This window comes from Plectropomus leopardus, chromosome 4, assembly GCF_008729295.1.
Source record: "Plectropomus leopardus isolate mb chromosome 4, YSFRI_Pleo_2.0, whole genome shotgun sequence".
Taxonomy (NCBI): domain Eukaryota; kingdom Metazoa; phylum Chordata; class Actinopteri; order Perciformes; family Serranidae; genus Plectropomus; species Plectropomus leopardus.
In genome coordinates this window covers 3,449,840-3,473,830 of record NC_056466.1, presented here as the reverse complement: position 1 = coordinate 3,473,830, position 23,991 = coordinate 3,449,840, and the positions used below count along the sequence as shown (strand labels likewise).

Sequence of the window (23,991 nt, the reverse complement as noted above, 5' to 3'; positions counted from 1 at the left end):
AGCAATACGCTAAATTGCATTTACCAAAATCCACTGAAATCCGAAATCATCTCACCTGTTACAGATAGCTGATTTCAAGCACAGAGTTATTGTCCATAAATTCTTCAGGTTGAGACCTGCTGTTTCTAATTTTACTGGCCTCAGAGGTTGCCACCTCAGCAGGATCGAACCCCGAGCCTTTCTCAGCCAGTTCTCCATGTTTAGCACTCGGACTTGAGTGCTCCGGTTCAGATTTATCTTTCTGCACAACTTGTGTCCTTGAACACTCTGTTACGCCACTGTGGTTTCCATTTTGTGCCGTTTTGCACATTTCACTCATCTGTATGCCCCCTCCTGTTCCATTTATGTCCTCGTCTTCTTCTTTTTCACCACAGTCTTTCCTATGCAAGTTGATGACTCCTTCATTTTTTTGTGCTTGGAGCACGATGCCTCCCCACTCCTCTGTTGGTCGCTGTACCTCAGTGCCAGCCCTGTCGTTGTTCTTCACCCTGCGTGAAGCGCCACACAGGGCCTTCCTGAAGCCTCTCTTGAAGTTGTCAGACAGAAATCCGTACAGTATGGGGTTGGCACAGCTATTCGCATACGACAGCACTACAACAAAAAAGTAGAGCCCCCTGAAGTCCCCAGGCAGGACCACAAGGAGGTTGACGATGTTCAGAATGTAGAATGGTAGCCAGCAAAGGACAAACACTGCCACTACGACAACCACCATCCGGGTGATTTTACGTTCCGACTTCCTGCGCCGAGAGGACGTGGCCTGTGCCCGCTTCGCAACACTGCGCACCTTTGAAAGAAATATATAAAGAACTGTCACCTTTCTTATTTAAACACACATGTTCACTAGTAAAGGGTCAGCTTACCCAAATTATTTTCTCAATTTGTCTGATGAGATTCGGAGTTATCCCCACCTGAGATTTCTGTTGTGCTAAAATGCCTTCACTATCTTTTGAGACATTTCTATAAAATGTTGACATAAATAGCCTAGGAATCCTTGATATATAGCCAAAAACATGTTTTGTGAGGTCACAGAGACCTTGACCTTTGACCACCAAATTTTAATTAGTTTATCTTTATGTCTTTTTATTTTTATCAGTTTTTTAGGAAATTCTCTCAAAAACTTTCTGAGATATCACATTCACAAAATGAGACAGGCACAAGGTCAAAGTGACCTATGACCACCAAATTCTGATTACTTCATCTTTGAGACCAGGTGAGCATTTGTGCCAAATTCCCTCAAGGTGTTCTTGAGATACCGTATTCACGAGAATGCAACAAATAAGGTTACAGTACCCTTGACCTTTGACCAACAAAATCTAATCAGTTTATCCTTGACTAAAAGTGCAAAATTTCATGATGTCGACTCAAGGTGTTCTTAAGATATTGCGCTCACAAGAATGAAACAAATGCAAGGTCACAGTCACACATTCACTTTTGATTGTTGACCACCAAAATGTAATGAGTTCATCATTGAGTCCAAGTAGGAGTTTGTGCTAAAACTGAAAAAATTCTATTCAGGTGTTCTTGAGATATAATGTTCATCAGACTCGGGACGGATGGACAGACAAACAACCCGAAAGAAATTTTGCTTTAGTGCAAATGCTGCTACATCACATGAAATACAAAATGAAATTGTAACAATTAAAAAAAAGTAATGACTATAGCAATTAAATAGCTGTAAGGGGGGAAATATGTTTTTTTCTGATTTGGGTGCACTAGATACTTGTTTAAATATGCCTTGTTAGTGTGAGCATCAATGCAACTTTATGTAGTAAAAACTGAAAGTATATTCTGTATGTATTAGGAGGAATGTAGCCTTTACTGTGTCTTATATTGTGGTGGATGTTTTTCCACAGAATCTTGACATTAACTCCGGCACAGTGTGCTTCCCCATTATTTCTAAACAAATATTGCTATGACACAAGGACCCTCCAACATCATTAGAGATACCAACAGAGAACAGTCCAATTATAAAGGATATTAGTGTGTAACAATGTGTTTGTGCAGTTCATAATGAAAGCTGTTATGGCATTAAAGGGCTTCTCTGTACTGCAGCTTCATTTGAAAGGATATCTTTGTGAATAGCCAAAAACAATCACGAAAATATCTTTGAATTAAAAATAATGTAATGCAACAGAGATAGGATGTGGTATTAGCAATTTGGGAAATAAAAGGCACATTTATTTTTTTCCCCCTACACAATGTGGCGTGACTAACAGAGCACTTCTAGAGCTTCTATGGATGTGAAACTTCCAACAGAAAATATGTGATTTCTTTAATAAGAAGTCAAAGGTACAAGACTGCCTACATAGAAATTCAGGGAAGAATTTAACTGCCAGACTGCTCTCATTCCCACATTATCAGGTACACACACATTTGCACCCACTTCATATATCTATTGATGGCAAAGGCACCTTTTAGCGTCTTTATGTGATATTATGGGCTTTCAAGTAACTCCAATATAATTTAATCCATGTAATACTTGATGCTTAGGGCAACTAATGTTGTATAAAGAGCAAGAAAATTCCATGGGGGGAAATCGATCGATTAAACTAAAGAGGACTTTAACGCAGGAGACTGCAGTTCATGTCCCAGACGAAACCAACCGTCAATGTTGAATTAGTATAACCATAAACATGACATATGGTTGTTGCACACTGATTCTCACCATGTGTTTATATCCAATTGCATTATTTTAACTCATAACATCTTTTTTTATCTTAATAAGAGGTTGAATTAACCACATGCTACAATGTGTATTAGCTGTGTGTCACATAGAGATGCTAAAGGGTGCCCCTGTGCGTCGCTATCAGACACTGAGGGGTGTGACAAAGTGTCAGTATTTGACGATTTGGGAATGACAATGGGTTGTTACTATGATTTGTGCATTCTGGCAAAAAACATCAAGCCTTAAATTTAGAGATGTGCAGCACTAACAGCCAAAAGAAGTTCAAAATTATGGTGTCAATGAACATTTTATCTGCAACTTTAGTTAATTTACTTTTGTAGTCTGGATCAATTTGGGTTAATTCAGAACATTTTGCATATGCTACCTCAAGGATTTGTCTCAATAACACCGTTGGTAGAGGCTCATGGGTATTGTCTGTCATGACAAAATAATGGATGAAACCAGATTACTCAGAATTAAGTTCAAATAATTAAATAAATCTGAATGACCTGTCAAGGTGAGCCCCATGTTCCCATGTAAAGTAACATTAAGAATATCTTTTAAACTAAATTTTGAAACGAGAACGTATGTATCATGTTACTGTAAATGTTGTACCTTGATGACGATCAGCAGGTAGCACAAACAGATGACCAGCAGGGGACAGAAGAAGCCCACAGTGCACGCGTACACAATGAAAGACGTCTTCCACACTTCTGCCGGCTCAGGCCACACAATGCTGCAGTTCCCATCGTCTTTCAGCACGTCTGCAAACACCACCACCGGCAGCACCACCACAAAGGACCCTGCCCAAACTGTGGCGCTGATTGCCTTTGCTACACGGGGGCGCCGCCACCAGAAGGAACGGATGGGGTGCACAACGGCCAGGTAGCGGTCCACTGACATCACGGTCAGGCAGAAGATGCTAGTAAACTGATTGATGGCATCTACAGTCATGACCACACGGCACATGAGGGAGCCAAAGGGCCAAAATAGCAGGGCGTTCTGCACTGCCAGGAAGGGCAGGCCCAGCATGAAGAGCTCGTCTGCAATGGCTAAATTGAGGATGTAGATGTTGGTGACGGACTCATTCTTTGTGTAGTTGACAATAACATGGATGACCAGAGTATTGCCTATGAGGCCAACAACACACACTATTCCATAGATAAGAGGGATGAAGATTCCAGCCAAGCCGGGGAGGGATCCAGGTTCCCGTTTGGTGCAGTTCTGGCAGGTGCTGTTGAAGAGGAAAGCACTGTCACTTGGGGTGAAGTCAAGGTGCGGTTCAGAAGGAGTGGAGAGGAGCAGGAAATGGGAGTAAGGGGGAATGGAGGTGTCGCTCCAGGTAGCTGTCGGGGCTTCCTGAGGCAGCAGGGTGGCCTGGATGAGCTCCATGGAGGCTTTAGGGAATATGAGGCAACAGCAGTAGATAAGATCCCATCAGTGACAGTTCAACCTACAAGGCAAAGCAAAATGTGTTAATTAAGCACATTTCATACACAAAGGCGATCTAAAGTGCTTTGTATAATGTTTAAAAGTGTAGTTTCACATTTTGGGAAATTCACTTATTCACTTTATTGCCAAGTGTTTCATGAGGAAATTGACACTCTTATATCTGTGCATTAAGAGGCTGGAGCCAGAAAACAAATCACATAAATTGAGCATAAAGACAGAAAGTAGTGGGGAAGATGTAATCTGGCTCAGTATGACATTAAAAAATATGACTTCTAACAAATCTTAACCTTAATAACCTTAATAATGAATTGTTTTATTTCATTTCTGGCAGTAGGGCTGCCAGTGGAGTGTCTGTTGTCCTTGATGCCCCAGTCTGTCCAGCACCCTTTGTCCCCATCAGCCCTTGTTGCCTTTTTTCAGCCAATTTAGCATGTTGGTGAATTAAATTATTCTGATTGGCAGTTCAGCTAAGCACAAGAGAGGAGAAATGCAAGTGGGGAAAGTAACCAGAAGGCTTAAGTCAGTGGATGTGAGATCAAAACAGTCTTGTAAGATTATTTATCTTTAACAAATGAGCTCTTTTTAGCAGAAAAGTGTCATTATTGTTTCTGTTATTGTTCACTGGTGCAGGGTATATAAGCTTTGTTCTTTCAACATTGGACCCTATTGTCAATGTGCTTACTGGCCAAGTAGCGTCATGTCAGTCTTCTGGTTTACCTTTTTTAAATGATGATTACAGATTACCGCTGTCTGCAGGTGCAGGTCCTCTCACTCAGGGAGATAATGTTGTTGTTTGTTGTCTTCGCAGTGTATTGATGTGAGCCAACACAACTGTCAGCTCTAGTTTTTCAACGTTGGCTTGGTATGTCTGAGACTGTACAGCAGCAACAGGAGTGCTGGAGTGGTAAATACTGCTCAGATCAACGTGCATCACAAAACCCTTAATGTAATGTGAATGTCAAACTAAAATAAATACACAAAAAATGTGATGATCATGCGATGGGATCACTCCAGCTGCATTACGGCAATCCTCCTTACTACCGGTATCCTTGCACACCCATCTTTAACTCTTTCATTTTGATCTCAACTCAACACCTGTAAAGTCTGTGACTGCATCTTGCATGGTTCAGACTCTGTCAAGCTGTAGGTTGGAGGCATAAAATGGGCTCCTACTACTTCCTACCCCCTTTGCTCAGACCACACACATCTTTGAACTTGACTTTCATTTTGATCACAACGACACAACTGTAAAGTTTTGTGACAACATCTTGCACAATTGCAATACTTTTGCATTGACAATATCTGTCCACAGAGAGACAGACAGACATATGAACACTTGGCAAAATGCACACATTGCCATGATAACACACACACTCACACAGACACAGACACACACACACACACACACACACACAAGGTGAGGTGTCACAGTTGGTGTAAATGCTGCACAAGACATTAAAACCTGAGTGTTTACAGAAAGTGTTGAAGGACGACCAATGACCAACATGTTTTTTCTCTGATTCTGTGCTGTTAAAATGGCTTTTGTCAGTGATGGTGCCGAGAGTCCAAAGTTTAAAAGTTTGGTTCACTGTCAGACCGATGAAGCTTTTAGAATATCTAAGTGCTAATCAACTTAACTACCCTCCGTCTGTCACAACAAAAACAAGCCTGCACTGGAACAAAAACATAATGTGTTTAGTTCTATTAGTACAAGACTTGTTTATGAAGCCTTCTTAATAACTACCATGCCGCCCGCAGGCACACCCTCATCCCTCACAGCGATGGATAGTAATTGGCAGTCTGTTAGGAACAAAGTGTACTGACCTATGGGGAAAAATAATAGAGGCATGTCCTCCACAACCTTGACTTATATGCATTAATGCTGATGGCAGGATGATGGGAAGAGAATAGGGGAAAAAGGCAGAAAGAATAATTTATAGGAAACATGTCGAAATTGTGAGGGATAAAATGAAGTCAGGGATATTAACTATATTAACATATAAAGGGGAATATTGTACAGTTCAGTTCAACAACTAATGTGATCTTTTTTTCTCTTTATACAGTATACACTTTAGTTTTATACAACAAAAATATATGGGAACAATAAGGTGTTTGATTATATTGGTTGTATTTTAAACTAAAGGTCAGATAAGAGAGAAACACCATCACTGTGAAGCCATCCTCTTTATGCAAAACTCTTCTTGCTAATTTCTCCTGTATCATGAATATTTTAGTTTTTGGCTGATTGTAAGAGCCAGAAGGCAGAGGTCAGGGCCTTAATTACTAAATGTAAATGCAGCAGAGAAATGACCTGAGCCACTTAACAGGACACACTCACATACTTTGGTAAATATGCAGTATTAAGTTTTGTAAAGTAAAAAAAAATTCAAATTAATTTCAAGATTTAGCCTCCTGATACGAGCCCCTGATATGGTGTTATTCTGATCGTGGTGGATACTTGATAGTGGTTAATATCAAGACAAAATATTATGGTGACGATATGTAGCCGCAGAACATTCAGGTAGTCACATGGTGCAATGGTGAATTAATCATTATCTCTGGGCAGAAGTGGTTTTGAAAGCATGTTAAAAATCAGCAACAACATGCACTGCACACTACTTTGTACACATTGTGCAATCTAGACTCTAATAATTGAGTAAAAAGATTGAAAGAATCAATCTTTTGAGAATCAAAGTCATAAATATAAAGGTGCTTAGTCCACAAAGGCTTTCAATGCATATTTAACAATAGCATTTCAAAAGAATCTCTTGAAATCATGCATTATATAGTTATCGTTGGACTGTTTTTCTATTCAAGCCTTGTGAGTACAGTCATATGTGGGATGTTCAATTTATAAGAATATGACTGGTGTATACTATTTTACTGACGGAATTTGTTACAATACAGATATTTCTATCTATTTTGAGTCCATTTGGTAAATGGAAGGTGAGACAACTCTGTTGCTCCATTTCGCGACTATCTCATCTTTTATATAAAACAGCGAGGCGGCATACAGAATTCATACCTTGAAATGGCAGCGTAAAATGGGCTGATGATACCCAGTTTCAGGTGATTATTCCCTTATGAAAAATGATATACCATTTCTTCCAACAGATGCTGCTAAATCCTTCACACTGGACCTTTAAAACATTTGCTTGACTTTAGTCCTGTGGTGAAAAACAAGAAAAATAACAGATTAAATATGCATATGAAAAGAACCACACAGAAAACAAAACAGATAAATCTAAAAGTGCAAAGCAAGCTGTAGATGTCCACGGATAATAAATCATAACAATGCCAGCCTGGAGGATAGTGATACAGATTTATCACCAAATGACTTTAATCCCTGGACCAGCTGGTAAAATCTGGAATGGGAAAATTACCATCTTGAATTAAAACAACATGCAGGTGGAGCTGGAGTGTGCAACACGTATGTACCTTTTGCTGAAAGATATGGAATTTCAGTTTTTAATTACAAGGCTATTTACAAAAAAATACAGTACAAAAAATGTTTAGTCGCTTAATGTCCCAACTTAACTCCCATATATAGTTCACTCAATTGCACACACACATACACACACACACACACACACACACACACGTCCTCTTATGCTGCTGATTTCCAGGATGTGCAGCACAACACCTGCCATTCTAATCTTCGACTCACACAATAGAGCAGACAGACAATCTGTCTTCCCAGAGGCCATCATGTCTTTTGTCTGCCGTTCTATGGCCGCCTCTCTAAAAAACTTCCTGGGAGATGTTGCTATGGCGATGTAAGGTCAAGACAAGGCCCAAAAGGCCCTGTGCGGAACAAATGCAGGAGACAAACAAGAGAGTCCAAATGAATGCTGATTGAAGAGCCAGTTCTTTGAACATCCAGATACAAAGGCAACAGTGGCATACATTAAGCCTTGTGTGTGAGTACACACACGTGTGATATGTACATCTGCAGATTCTGGCCTCTGTGTGTCTTGAGTGCAGATACTATAGATCCAGAGTTATATGCGAAACTTTGATGTCACTAGTGATTAGGGACTTCTTGGTTCAGTTCATGCCCATTAAATTGAATTTGACAGTCAGAAGCTAGAAGTTGTGACAGTAACTAACAGAGCTTAGATTACAGTGATTATTTTTGACATGCAGTTGAAGTCCAAAGTAAGCGTTAAGATCCATAGACTCCCTCCTGAGATCCAATATGAAAACATGTTGTATAGGGCCGTGTACTGGCAAGAATCTGGTGATATGATACGGATCCCGATACAGGTGTTGGAATGAATGAATCTTTATTTCGAACATGCAAAAACAAGAAGCACAAATAAAAGCAAACAAGCCTTATAGCAAGTGCAACGAACAAAAACAAAAAGACAGAAACTGATATCATTGCCCTAACACTGGTTGTGTGTGTGTGTGTGTTTGTGTGTGTGTGTTTGATTTTGTTTTTGTTTTGTTTTTGTTTGTTTCTTTTTCTTCAGGGTGGTGACTGGATGGTTTTTATTTTAATACTTTTAACATGGCTGTTATTTAGTTATTTATTCATTTAGACACTGTCCTTGTCTTGATTTAAATATGATTCATCCTGTTGTTTTCCTTTTGCATAAAACTGCTATTTAGTAAATTGTGATATATTGCAATACTGTACGCAAGGCAATATATTATATTTTCTAATTCTAAAAGATCTAATTTTAGGACAACATTCAATGCTAGTGGTGCAACCTTTGTGACTCTGCCTTATTCATAGGTCGATGCTTTTGTGTTCATGATAGTGGCATGTCATGCTGGAGTGGAAGACGAAAATGGCTTACTATTCAATATACTGAATATATCGATACTCTTATATTATGATTTGGACTGCATTTTGAGTCAAAATAATTATTGTTAGCTCAACTCTAGTTGTAGTGACTTGGCTTCAGACTGACACATTTAATTTAATGAGCCTAAACAGCAACTAGGAAAATGACCTTAGCCCTTAAACACAAGTGACAGCAAAGTTTCACGTATTTTGCTGGACCCACAGTATCTACAGTAAGCAGATGCAGAGTTTGCAGACATACACAAAAAAGCACAAACCACAGACATGTGCACTCACACACAAGGTTTAACACTTAAAAACCTGAGCAATTTGGCCTGATTTCTTTCAAAAACATGGGCAATGGGGCACCCAGTAGCTCAGTTGGTCGAGGAGCACCTCATGAACAGAGGCTGTGTCTTCGCCGCAGCGGCCGTGGGTTTGTCTCTGGCCTCAGCCCTTAATTGCATGTTGTCCTCTCTCTCTCCACCTTTCACATTTACACTGTCCTATCCATCAAAGTAAAAAAAAACTACCTAAAAAATCTGCCAAAAACATGGGCAATGAGCAAATGAGCAAATAACTGATTTAAAAAAATAGCAAGAAATTAGTAAAAAGTAGAAGAAAAATACTTGAAAAATAATATATTATTATTATTATCACTATCATCATTATTATTATTATTATTGTTGTTGTTGTTGTTGTTGTTGTTGTTGTTGTTGTTATTATTATTATTATTATTACAGGATAATCAAAAACAAAAAAACAAACAAGAAAATGACCAGAAAAATAACAAGACTAATGTGACCGTTTATTTTGTCTGTCTCCGTCCTCTTTTGCCACATCCCCCACACCCCTTCACTGTTTCACTGTCATTTTTCATCTGTCCACCAGATGTCCTCATTCCCTCGTCCCCTGACTGCCTCGCCCATCCGCACACCTGTTCTTACTTCCCTCATCAGCCCTGCAGCTACTTGACCCTCACTGCTCATCTACACACCTGCTTCTCATTTTTCCTAATCAGCCCAGTTGTGTATATATACTGGTTCATTCTCACTTTGCTGTTTCATGCCTCTGCTTACTAGCTTCCTGTACTAGCTTGCTTTGCTGTCTACCTGCTTTTTAAGCTGATGTTATTTATCAAATCACTGAACCTGGGCTATCTGCATTTGAGTCCTGTCCCTCTTTCCTCACACACACCAGCTGTGGCATTTATAGCTTGTCTCACTGCTCCAAAATGGCAAAGAAAATCACATAATCCAGGTTTTAACTCTGGAGCTGATTTCCACAATGTTTCAGGGCATGTAAACAGAGGAATAATTCAACAGGGGATGTTAAACAAATGATTTTTGAAGTGGCATTCAATTATTTGGTTGTTAGATGGCAGGTTCCACGGGTGTCCATCTTGATTTCATAAGGGAAGTGGCAGCATACACTTGTGTCTGCGACTACATTCACACTCACACTAATATCCCACGATTAATCTGAATGCAACAATATTCATTCATGTAAACACCATATTCTGTTTGGATATTCTAAATTAAGCCTTATACAGAGTGTAGCATTTTTTTGATTAAGATATAAGATATACTGGTATTATTTAAATTTTAGGAGCATTCTTTGGACATGCATGCAGTGCATTTGGACTTTGCAGTTTGCAACACACAGCCTTTTGCCTCTTAGCTCTGTGCTCTGTGCATTTTACACAAAACAAACTGCAAGACTGATAGAGATGCATGAATCCCCCTGTCATATTGTGCTGGTGAGGTCATTGAGAGCAGGAGTCTGCACAGTAGCCATATCCCTGGTGGGGGAGTTCCCGCCAAAATACCAAAATACCCGTACAACCAATCACGAACAGCGCCATTGAATGCAAGCACATGGATTGGCTGTCACAGCTGTCAATCATGGCAGAAAATCTCCTTTTTGTAGATACCATGACATACTGCAATGTCAATGTAATGTCTGAGTTGATGCCAGACGAGGACGGTCACTTTAGTGAGAGTTAGAGTTTTAGTTAGAGTTTTTTTTTTTCATGTGGTTTAACAAGTCATTTGTGTTATTGGCGTAGGGGAAGGCTATACAGACTTTTTGGAGCTTTCTTTTAAGTGTACAGGAGATGATGATTCTTAGGTCTTAGATTTTTAGGTAAGGGGTGTGCCTTAAACCTTAGACTTCCACTGCTGTGATTTTACACAAGCATTGGCAGTCGCCATTTCTCTCAAGAGTTTATCGAGCTTTAACCGGTCACATTTGTGGTACCTGATAAACCTCTCATACAGATAAAAGAGCATGCATGCGGAGATCAAACACAATACAAATACATATTTAACAACAGACCACTCAGCCTCTGAATACATTTCAACAGTGAACTTCCTAAAAGCAGTCAGTATATGGACAGTGTTGTTGACTCTGTGCGTATGAGAGGCCTCTTCATGATTACATGGTTGATACTGTGGGTGAAGAGCTGCCTCCTCCTCACTGCAAACTCTATTGATGCCTGTAATTACCTCATAATAGTACGAGCCACAGCTTAGTGCAAACAACCTGCTGATGTGATCCAGTGACAACGAGGTCACCATTAAAACAGATGCCTGTCTGGTAAATATTTAGTCAGTCAAATTAATTCATGCTAATTGCTGGAATTGTGACAATTACCTTCAATAAGTGCATTTCAGGGCATTTCTGTTGTTTCCTTTACACACTATCTGGTTTGTTATTAAAAGTTGTTCCCTTTTGGAGACCTTTTATGACACAGGATGCATTTGCATTTTGGCAAAAAAAAAGCAACATTTTGTAGCAGTTAAGTGCTTTTGCCCACACATTGTTGATTTCACTGAGCTTCCATTAATACTGAGCCTGGAGTTTTGACTTGATTGATAAATAGTCAATCTCTCCACTTTTACATCACATGCTTTACCCAGTGATAACTCCATACACACATACACCAGATCAACCATGTCTGATGCTACAGGATACAAAACCACCACCAACCCACATGCTTGCAGCACTATCCTCCAAAGCACACACAGCGATCCTTCGGGGGCGATGGCCCCTGCAATACTTCCTGCCCCCCTTGTAAGACCAAACCCATCTTCAAACCGGGCTCATTTTAATGTTGCTTACAGACCTCTAAAGTTTCATAACTGTATCTTGTTTGATTGTGACATTATTGACAAAAATCCGTCCAAACAGACTCACAGCAAGTGCAACGTTGCCGCAGCTGGTAAAAAAATGACTTCAATAAAAATCAGTTGTTAAATAAGCAAACTGTCTCTGTGTTTTAAAAAGTTGGTTTAATGTTCCATGATGTTTTAACCAAATGCTCCTGGATATCCTCACCTCCTAAAGCAGAGACCACAGAGACACATTAAGTTGAAACATTACCAAATTGCTTTCGGGAAACTGCAAGCCTCAGTTTCACAAAACAAACTCAACAATAAGCGTGACATTTTGGGGGTTTGTTTAAAATCTAAAACTATACAATTCTGGTCTTGTCACACTCTTGATAATAACCTCAGGGTTTCCAACACATTATTTTTTTGTTTTGGGCTGCAACAACTGAAACATCCGCCGTCAAAAATAGATTTTTAGAGGCTTAGAATTTATTACATTAATTGGATAAGAGTATAGTGTTGGGTTATTTACAGTGCACTGGGCCAGGACAGCGCATTGAATGCATGAAGTCAAGTGTTTGATGGTTACTTTTTATTTATTGTCTACACACAAATAAAGTAACCATAATTTTGAAAAATGTGCACCTCAAAGGGCATTTTCACAAATTTCTGTTTTAGATACGGTAAGCTCTTTTTGCCTGTGGACGAGAGGCCAACATAGAGAAAAATATAAGTTTACAAAAATATCTGTCTACATGTAGACAGGACATTGGTCTTCTTGAAGCGTGAAAAAGGGCAATTGTTTTGTCTAAGTACATGTAAAAAAGACAAACAGTGGGAAGATGGAAAATCCCATTCTAATTGCCCCAAAAGAGGTTTAAGAAATGTTATTTCAAAGTGAAAAAGCTGCAACATCAATGGCTCCATCATATACAGTGTATTCACATAAGCATTCGTAGCCTTGATGCCTTTACAAAGACACACACACGACACTCCCGACACACAAAGAAGGATCTTCCTTACAACAGAACACAACACAGTTATGAACATGTGGTAAATTATGCTAAGTATACAAACGTGGTTTTCTCCTAAAGAGAATGTCCTTTTCAGGGAGACGGAGGACTGATTATATGTTTGTACTGGTCATTAATCTGACAGATGATCGACAAGCATGTTTTTTTTTCTTTCTGAATGATTGCATTTTTAAACAAGAAAGTATAAGTGGAACAGAGATACACCATCAGCTAATTGACGATCCATCAGTCTTATTCCCCACGGGAGTCTGCTTCCTCTGCTGCTGTTCAATTAACAGATTTGCAGCAGGTCTACATCCTCGCCACATCTCTGCCTCCGCACTTTTCATTACAAAGACTGACAAGGGCTCACAGATTAGCCTGAGTTTGATCAATACTCCTACAAGCTTGTCATGGGGATGTGCAAACACACACACACATGCACAAGCGCGCGCACACACACACACACACACACACACACACACACACACACACACACAGAACGTTTTTGAATGTAGTTTGCCTTTTCCAAACCACACGTGCATACACACAAAGATAAACGTACAAAGGTGTGCTCACATGCACACATGCAAAGCAGACATTTTGCCCTGAATGGGAGATTAGGAGAAAAAAAAACCTGATGAAGACTTCAGCAACTACAAAGAACAAAGTGGATTTTTAGGAAGGTATTGTCTTGTATTGACAGGTGATGTCACAGTCCTTCTAAACACAATATCAGCTGCAATTAACTCTTCTTCCCACACAGAGAGCAGTGCACACAATTGCATGTAATTATTGGCCAAATTGGCAAGATGAATGGAATGAAAAGCCTTAAAAGCTTCATTAGCTTGGACGTTTTGCCAATTAGATAAAAAGCTCCTGTGTGTCCCCAGACAGATATAGAAAGAGAGAAAAAAAGAAAGAAGGGTCACGAGAGGTTAGATTATTTCTTACTTAACTGACTCATCTGTTAATTGGAGGAACAGTGTGTAGGATTTAGAGGGACATATTGGCAGAAATGGAATATCTTTTCTAGTATGAAATCACCTAGAAATAAAAATTGTTGAGCATTTGTTACCTTAGAATGAACCCTTTATATCTACAAAAGATCCATACAGGTACAAGGTCACAATATACAAACCAAACACAAGCTGTAGACAGGGCCATGTGCATTTTTACATCAACCAATGTAGCAGCCTCTCTGTGATGAGCATTGTCTTAAAACCTGATTTTTTTTTTTATTATTAGGCAGGCTTACTGTGTTATTCAGTGTTTTTAACGCTTTAAATAATTGGGTCCTGTTGTTTTGGAGAGGAAGAGACCTCTTCGGGGAATTCAGCTTCCGATCCAAACCTCCTGAACATCTAGATCTCAAGTTATCAGAGAAAAAGCCTGAGCACAAATTAGCAGGCGCTAGACAAACGGCCTATGTCTGACATGCCAAACAGCATCAGAAAAACACTGATTTGTAACGTGAAACTGCTTTGATCAGTATTTTTACCGATGTTTATCACCAAGTGCATTTGTTTTTGAAAGAAGGAGACCTCTGAGAATATTTCGGCTCCTGTTACAAACCTCCTGAACATGAATTTTAAAGTGTCAGGGGAAAAAAATGTGAGCACAGATTAGCTAGTGTTAGGCTAATGGCGGTGTATGATGTGCCAAACAGCGTAAGAAAAAAAAAAGATGTTTTTAACATGTAACTGTTTTATTCAGGGTTTTTACTGGTTTAAATCACCTGGTCGGTTTTATTTTATTTATCATCTTGTTTTTTTTTTTGTTTTTTTTTTATGGGACGAGACCTCTGTGGACAATTTGGCTCCTGGTAGAAACTAAATATCTGGATTTTATGTAATTTAGGTAATTCAGCTCCCACTAAAAAAAAATCTCCTGAACAACAAACACTGGATACACACTGGACCTTGAAACAAGACTTTATTAAGCGATGCAAACTGATGAAAAGAAGCACCAAATTAAAAAAAAAAAGGATATTTAGTGTGTGCTTCTCTCTCATCTCCTCCTCTTTCCTCACTTTAACTCTTTTCCTCTTTCTCCCCTCTCTACTCTTGTTTTTCTCTGTTTCCTCTCCTCTTGCCTCTCTCTTGTAACCTCCCCTCGGTCTGTGACCCTTTTATAATCTTTCTTTACCTGTCTCATTTTACCATTTACCCTGCCTTTTTCCTTTATCTCTATCTCTCCATTTCTCCGTCTGGTCTTCAATACCAGCTGTTCTTGTCTTGTGACCCCTCGAAACAAATCAGTGTCCACCCACTGTGACAAGTTCTGCCCTTCATGTAGACATGAGCTGTGAGCAGTTTAACCTCAGATGTCTCATTTGAAGGCATGTCAAGGTTAAAGCATCCAGTATTTCACAAGTAAAGCAAACATTAGGTCAAGGAAAGATCGATGCTAAACAAATTTGTGCATATGACACTACTACTGTTTTCTAATACTATTGTTTACTTAACTGGTGCACTTTGTGCTTTGATTCTGCATTTAGTGCCTGGGTGTGTGCATGCATTTGTTATGTCTGTGAGATAGAAAGACAGACAGACAGTTTCCTCATGTGTGATCAAAACGTATTCTACCAATGCAGAATAATACCTCTATGTAATCTGTAAATATAAGGAAAATATCCTAATACAGTAAGACAGTATGAAAAATAAATATCAAAATACAAGAATGCATTACGTTTCTTGTAGGTGACCATCGATTTCAAAATGTCACTGAACACCAAGATCCTTGCGTAAAATTATAGTGAGATATGGATATTAAAATTTGGCATTTGAATACATTCACCGCACGGACAAGAGCAACGAAGTTTCGTTTATTAAAATACGCTGTGCTATCATACCATAAGGCAAATTCAGGCGATAAAAATGTTTGAGCGCTTCTGTTTTGATAAGTCAACGAATTATTTTACTGAATGACTGACATGAAACTTATCAAAAGCCTCGTGTTTAATCTTCAGTAGACAGTTTATGTGAAAATGCTCTGAGCGCCGAAGAAAGAAGACACTGCAGAGCCGGCGATCGCATATTTAAACACAAATAATAATAATACTTTTAAAAAATCAAATAAACTTACCACAAACCACCTAGTCTATAGTGTTGTTGCATCAGAGTCCAAATGAGGTTAAAGTCGCCCAAGTATGACAAGTGAACTGTCGCGTTACAGAGCTCTGTGTGTGCACATGGAGAGCTGTGAGAACAGCCTCCACCCCCCAGACCCCTTTTACACACACACACACACACGCACACACACACACACACAAATACAATTTTGATGTTATGTTGTTATCGACTAAATTATGATATAACCTGCTATGATCAACGTTCGCCACATCAATTCATATATTTGTCTATTTAAATCAGATGTATAGATATACACATCTTTAATACATTTAGAAGCGATATCTGTTTACATCAGATCCTCCTTTTAATATTTTATCCATTTCAAACTCTGTTGTGTTTCATACTGCTGTGGAAAAAAACCCTTGATAAATCCTCTTGATGAATAATATAATAAATTCAATGAGTCACAATGGATGTTATATGAATTTATAGGTTTAATGACAATAACCGATCCGAGAAGCTGTTGGTAAAGCACAAACAGGGACACACCATCAACCTGCTGAAACAGAACAACGCTTCACTCATTGTGCCTACCATTGGAGTCTGAACATTTACAAGGTCTTGAGCTCACAGAATCTTAACCTTCAGACACCCTGGAGCCTCCTCACATGCCTGCATGCAGACTGTGAAAGAGATATTAGATTAGATGTTAAGAAGGCGCTGTTACATTTTTGGCAATCCTTGAACAGGAACTTTCTTGAATAGGGGCCAGATTAGATAATGTAAAAATGGGGGGGGGGGGGCAGCTGCTTCTCATTATTATAGAAAAAAAACATACAAATGACAATAATATAACAGCGTCATCTTTAAGTCAAAAAGTGTTCATCTTTCCACCACTCCTAAAAGCACACACACATACACACACACACACACACACAGTAGAGTATGATGTAAGTAAGTATTAATACAAGTAGTAACAAAGAGTCAGACAAAAATTATTTTTCGTGACAGAATACGTATCTGTGTTTTCTAATAACCCTCAGATTTATCTTTACAGCTGTCTCATTCAGCTCTGATCTTTCTCTGATCTTTCCTTCCCTGTTTCCTCTACTGTCGTCTTGTTTTTTCAGCGGTAAAGTGACCGATCACGTTTCATTCACCAGGCTAACTGATGCTCTTTGTTTTGCCTGATTGTGCACTTGTCTGTGTGGGTATAAGATAGAAAAGAGTTTCCTCACTCCTGGTCCGTGTTGGCGTGATCAAACTTATCCTAGCAATAGAGATTAATACCTGACATGAAACTTGGAAATTCAATCAAGGAAAATATCCTAATATTGAAGGATATGCACAAAATTGACAGAATACCTAGTGTTTCTGTTAGATGAACACCAATTTTAAAATTTTAGTGAACACAAAGACCTTTGTGAGATAGTAAGATTGAAATTGACACGTGTGCATTCAGGGCGCAGACAATAGTAGCCTTAGTGTGCTCAGGTATCACTTATTAAAATATGACCTCAGCTACTATCACATCAAAAAGCCAATAAAAACTCAAAGTGTGTGTGAATTATCTGACTATAATTGCTCACCAAAAACCCTTGATATGCCAATGGCAGGAGGAAATATTTTACTAAGTAACTAATATAAAAGTTATTATATCTTTAATCTTCAGTGGACAGTAACATGTGAAAATACATTAACAGAGATCACATTTTTAATTTAAAAAGACTTAACTTGTGAAATTACAGCAGTCCGTCTGTGAGAAGAAAGGATGATGTTAATGATGTTCACACGAAGTTGGTTAATAGCGACCATAAACAAGGTTGTTTTTTTTTACCAGTTTATATATTTACAGTCTATTTTCCCCCCAATACCTCACTTCCCCCCAATTTTCTGATAATTGAATTCCTTGGCTAAAACAAATAGGAATCCACATACGGTTTTTGTTTGTTTGTTTGTTTATTTTGTTTTTTAATTTCATAGCTCAGCAACTCACTGTTGCCTGAGGTTCATTGTATTTCAACTTTAAGCTCTGGAAAAACTTATTTTTGAAATTTTCATTTCTATTCATATCAGAGAGTCCTCTCAACTCACATAAAATAAATTAAAATAATAATTGTATATATAAAATGAGAGAAAAAGAAAAACAGAGGGAATCTGACTTTAGAAGAGGACCCTAAAAGGGTCTCTGTGATGTTATTGGGACAAAGGTAAAGACTTTTTTAACAAAGGGGTGTGTGTGAGCTTTTTTACAGGTCCATTACACATATATACAATAACAATACCACTCAACTGCTGCATAGGAATTCTTTTAAACAAAAATATCAACTTAAAGATCCATAGTGTGGGACTTATAGTCATCTGTTGGCAGAAATGATTTATAACTAAATGTAACTATCCTATATATGGAGCTGGTCCTCACCTACAAAGTCCTATGCTGCTCTACAGATGCCCAGAATGGCTCCCCATAGGGCCATACGTGTTTTGACCATAAATTTGGGGAATTTTCATATTAGATACTATTGATTTGTACCATGCAGAAACATTGACCCGATCAGCTTCCCACCAGAGCTACTGCAGGTCAAAGGCAGCAGCAAAGTCTGATCTGGGTCTTTTAGCGGGGGGCTGTACTGCAGTCTGATATAGATGCATCAGTATAAACAACATGTTGTCATCCCAGCTCGTCACATGGTGTCGCTTTGTCAATGACCTTCCATGTTTACTTATGACAGGTATACCAGAGCATCAGCTGTTTACACTCTGGGACGCAGCTACCATGATGCCAACAAACGCACATGGTGGGATTATGCAGCACGTCGTTACACTACATGAGCACATGGCAACTTAAACGGATTATACGATGGCTAGGATTAGGCATCGAAGTCACAGATGATTATGTTTAGGCAAAAGAGGCACGAAGAAAGGTGTAGAAAAAAAACTAACATCTACATGGGAAGAAAAAAACGCGCTCTGGCATGAAATTCAGTTGTTTTTGGGACCCATCCACCAACGCTCCAGTCCCCCCTATAAGTGCATTACGTCATCCCCGACAGTGTTTCAACCTGACACCATCCTTCTGCGTTGTTAGGGTGCCCGTGGCAGGTTCTGTGTGTGTGCGTTCTCAAGTGACACCACCTGTGGGCATCTCACATGAACGTGTCTGATGCCGTCTGACCGTCTGCCGCATAACAATGCCACCACTTCTGTCTGGCCACGTTCTCAGCTGACACTGTCCACCTTGTTCCAGGTAGACATGGAAGGCAGCTTTTGGTGTCATGCTTGTACACTGAAAGCACTGACAGAGTCAACACATTTGACAAGTTCAGAAAGGGTTGGTATTAAACACACATTTTTTCATAACCTGTACTTAAATAGCAGCGTATTTCCATGTTCCGGTACTGTTGGTCTTCACACCTGATGTATACTGTACCGGAGTATGCATGATCTGTATTCCAGACCACCTTTACAAGTGGACTTTGGCATGGATCTGCATTCCTTACCAGTGTACAATACACAGTGTTCCAAGTACTCAAAAAACTGCACTTTAGGGTCATGTGTACTCATATTCAGGACCACCCCCTGATGTGAAAGACCCCTTAAGCAGTATCTGCGTTCATGCACAATGATGATGCTCTAATCTGCCTGCTGCATAAAATGCAGCTCAGGTGACAGTTTTTTTTTCTCTGTCTTGGTAGATTGCAGTCTCTTTCATGACACGTGATAAGTGATCAAAAATTTGTAAAAGGGCTGACCTTTCCAACCAATGGAACTGTGTTGATAAACCTTCATGAGTTGATTGGTGGCTCGGAGGCCAACAGGTCAGGGTGAACATATTTAAAAAGGTACCACTGGAGCACCAGGAGGGCAGTCATCGAACGAGATGGGTGGCATAACACGTCTTCTCCTTCTGCTGTGGGTCGGTGAGTAGTCGACTTTTGCTTACACGTCTTTAGCGACTCTATATGCTTTGAAATTGTATTTAATGTATTTTGAGTTGTGTGACTCCATCAGACATGCTTTTATTACACCTTTTGCTCACTCTTTCCCTGCTGCTGTGAACACAATCAGGCCTCTGGGATTTTAATAATATATATACTATGTATTCTGGGGCCAATCTGAGTGAGTACAAGAAGCCAGTTTAATGTGTTCCCAGAGAGCCCAGTAAGAAGTTTCGGTAGGTGGTATGATGCAGCTCTTAGAAGCTGATCCAGGGGTTGAGACAGCAGCTGGTGGATGGTATTAAGAGCGTAAAGACGTCAGGCTCTACAGGGAAACTCAAACTGTGCTGATGTAGTTTGGTCTGCTGCACCAAATGTTGCCATCTGCAGTGTTCTGTTAGCCAATGTTAACGACAGGTTAACTAGAGAGAATAATTAGCTCTCTCATTAAAGAGTGTCTGGAGAGGGGGGTTTTGGAACTTGCAGTCACCATTTTAACAGAGAAGTTTAAATGTGCAAAATCAAGGCTGGAGATGACGCTTTCAAAGTGGAGGACAGAGTATATAACAGTACAGAGGACAGCACCATTGGCCTCAGGAGGCACAAAGTGGAATCCAGGCTGTTAGGCATAGAGATATTGCAGAGGTTTTTTTAGTTTTGTTTTTTTTTTTAAACATTTCTCATTGTAACTGGTAATAACAGTAACAGGCAATTTATGTAAGATTAACCTCACTTTCTGGTGACCCTGCAGGCTTGCCCGTCCTGTGTCACTCACACACTACAACATATTCAAACAATTTCCCTTACTCTCAATTCCTCAGCACCATAGAGGAATTTATGTGATCAAGATTGCCCCTTCTTTTTGTTGTAATGGAATCTTACTTTATGCTAAATTAAAAAAAATAAATAATAATAATAATAAGAAAACAGAGATAAGAATGATAGATATTGTAATGCTGACTGTTCTTAGAGCTGTTTTACAGTGAGTCGTTGTATTCTGAGTGACTAAGTGTTGCTGCTGAGAAACAGATGTCAGTATTCTGGTCTAAGAGACGATTCTTCGATGTGTGTTGAGATTGACTTCTGTGCAGAACTGTATATCAGTTAAGAGAACTGAACACTTGTAACAGTTAAGTCAGTGAATGGAAATATGAGTTACCATCTGTAAACAAAATATAATGATAATAATAATAATAATAATAATTTCAAAAAAACTATGAATAATGACAAATTTTGACACTAAAATACATGACATTGAAATAATAATAACAAAAAAACAGAGATAAGAGTGATGGATATTGTAATGCTGACTGTTGTTAGAGCTGTTTTACAGTGAGTCGTTGTATTCTGAGTGACTAAGTGTGATTGCTGAGAAACAGATGTCAGTATTCTGGTCTAAGAGATGATTCTTTGATGTGTATCAAGTGTTTTGGTTGTGTAAGTGTGTTTTGGACTTGAGATTGACTTCTGTGCAGGACTGTATATCAGTTAAGAGAACTGAACACTTGTAAAAGTTAAGTCAGTGAATGGAAATATGAGTTAGCATCTGTAAAAAAAAAAAAATAATAATAATAATAATTTTAAAAAACTATGAATAATGACAAGTTTTGACTCAGTTTACGGTAGTGATAACTTCCTGGAGAGTGAATTAGTTTTTATTCTCCACAGCAATTTCTCTTCTAACTCACAGTAATGAAGGACTTTCTGTTTCAGGTGTCACAGTGAGCACAGTGGTGGATCTGCAGAAGAGAATCATCGGAGGTCAAGAATGTCGACAAGATGAGGGTCATTACCATGTGCGCCTGACGGAAAGACCTGGTACTAAAGAGCCTCTCTGTGGTGGCTCTTTGATCAGTGACCGCTGGATTCTGACTGCAGCTCACTGCTATGAGCCAGGACGGTGAGAAAGACAGTTTTACTTTAATTAGTGACAGTATAATTTTCACTCATAAAATCTGAAAGTCTTGAGGCACCAATCAGTAATGGTTTAATGTAAAACTGAAGCATCTCCAAAATGAAGATACAATGCCTCATGATTGTGCTAATTAATTACTGAGCTATAATATTTAAAGACATTTAGCCGCTAATAATTCAGTCATGTTCCTCCTTTACTTGTTTGTAGGACTATATATGCAACTTTAGGTGTGCATCCAGGTCCTGGAAAAGAAGTGAAAATCACAGACGATCCTGTGATCTTTACGGACGGAGATGGCAGACGTCATGACATCATGCTGCTGAAGCTACCTAAAAAGACTGACATTACTCCTATTAAACTTCCTGACTGTGAACATACTCCCCAAGTGTGAGTTGTGATTTTTTTCCCCTAAATAAGTGTGAATGCTCAACTGAGGAAAACAAAATGATACATTTTCCATGGGTAGTTTTAAATGCAATAATTTAGTAGTGAAAGTGATTTGTGTTTTGAATTACTTTAAATAATTGTATTAAACATTCTTGTATTATTTTCATTGTATTTCAGAGATTATTTGGTTCAGATGGCAGGTCATGGACCCACACAAATGGGCAGTAATTCTGAGAGAGGTGAGATGATTCTTAATTATCTTTTAACAACAACAGTTATCTATGTTTATCAATGTTAGTGTTTTATTTTTACCTGTATGTTTGGTAACACTGCTGACACATTTTATATTAAAATAAAGTTTTGCGAGTGAGCACACGCGCGCACACACACACACACACACATTATTATTATAAATCTTAAAAACAGCATTTTAAGATGTTTGGAAATCTAATTTGATCTTTGAAGCATATAAACATGTGTTGTTTGACTCCTACAAATATCTTCAAAGAAGACTGGATGCATTGCATAAAAGATTAAATAAGTATAAGATTTTGTTATTTTTTTGGTGGAATGACTGCCTGTGTACACAACAGGTTAAGATGATCATTATTTCTTTATGCAGTAGAGAAACCCTAACTTTTCTATTCTCATCTAGGTAATGATATATCTGATACTCTCCAATGTGCAAACATCAAGGTTGTCGACTGTCAGCAGCTCAGAAACTGTTTGGAAAGCAATGACCCACAGTTTTATGCAGACATAGAATATCAACACTGGTTCTGTGGCCAGATGCCAAATGTGGATATCAGTCCAGTGAGTTGGCTTCTAAGATACCCTTCTCTACAAGTTGTATTACTTCAATATAAATAATTATTTCAATAAATTTCTCAAAAGTATATCTCAAACAATTTAAACATTTCTTTCACAGGGTGACTCTGGTGGAGGAGTGGTGTTCAATGGCAGGATTTATGGTGTCATAGCTATTGGTGGTAATTATACCCATGCTTGTGTTGAAGCAGCTGGATTTATGAACGTCTGTGAATACATGGACTGGATCGAAAAAAACAGTGGTGGACTCCTGACCAAACTACGCCACAAAATGAAATCTCTGGTGTTTTGGGGATGAAAGGTCCCATTCATCAGCATTTTCACTGATTGGTTTAGATTAATTGTTCAGCTATTATTTGGAAAACCCTTTAAGACAGTCAGTAACTGTCATTCTGCAATATGACTGTAGTTTCAAAATGTAGTGTCTGATTTACTAATTCAACAGATTTAGCATGTTATTACACATTGTATGGGGAAAACTGACAGACACATGCTAGTCTGCTCTTCTTTCAACAACACTGATAAAAATGCTAAATATGACTCATCTTGTATAAGGTTGTGTCTCTTAAAATAAAATTGAGTTGGCTCACAATCATTGTGTAACAGATTGCTGTCATTTGTTTTATTTATTATCACAAACTATTATCATTATTATTATTATTGTTGCAGCTACCTATTATAGATACAAAAGGCGTGGTTTCAGGGATGTTTATTAACTGACCTCTTATGCCAAAAGTCATAAAGAAAGCAAGGGGAGTACAGAGTGGCTGAATCTCGTAAAACAGTAACTACCCATATGGGACGCTCTAAGAAG

The 23,991-nt window shown here is 38.7% G+C and overlaps 2 protein-coding genes across 2 annotated transcripts; one reads left to right on the top strand and one right to left on the bottom strand.

The window, feature by feature from the left end:
• Positions 1-58: 58 nt before the first annotated feature.
• On the bottom strand, positions 59-16,189 carry LOC121942394 (somatostatin receptor type 5). The gene is made up of 3 exons (XM_042485588.1): positions 16,123-16,189; positions 3,281-4,118; positions 59-784 (listed from the first exon to the last, which is right to left on the bottom strand). Exons 2-3 carry the CDS (start codon positions 4,055-4,057, stop codon positions 59-61), a joined length of 1,503 nt encoding a protein of 500 aa, XP_042341522.1. The 5' UTR covers positions 4,058-4,118; positions 16,123-16,189.
• Positions 16,190-19,988: 3,799 nt separating this feature from the next.
• On the top strand, positions 19,989-23,769 carry LOC121942543 (trypsin I-P1-like). Its single transcript, XM_042485779.1, has 6 exons — positions 19,989-20,029; positions 21,761-21,947; positions 22,170-22,349; positions 22,527-22,588; positions 23,005-23,162; positions 23,278-23,769. Exons 1-6 carry the CDS (start codon positions 19,990-19,992, stop codon positions 23,473-23,475), a joined length of 825 nt encoding a protein of 274 aa, XP_042341713.1. The 5' UTR covers position 19,989; the 3' UTR covers positions 23,476-23,769.
• The last annotated feature ends 222 nt before the right edge of the window (positions 23,770-23,991 follow it).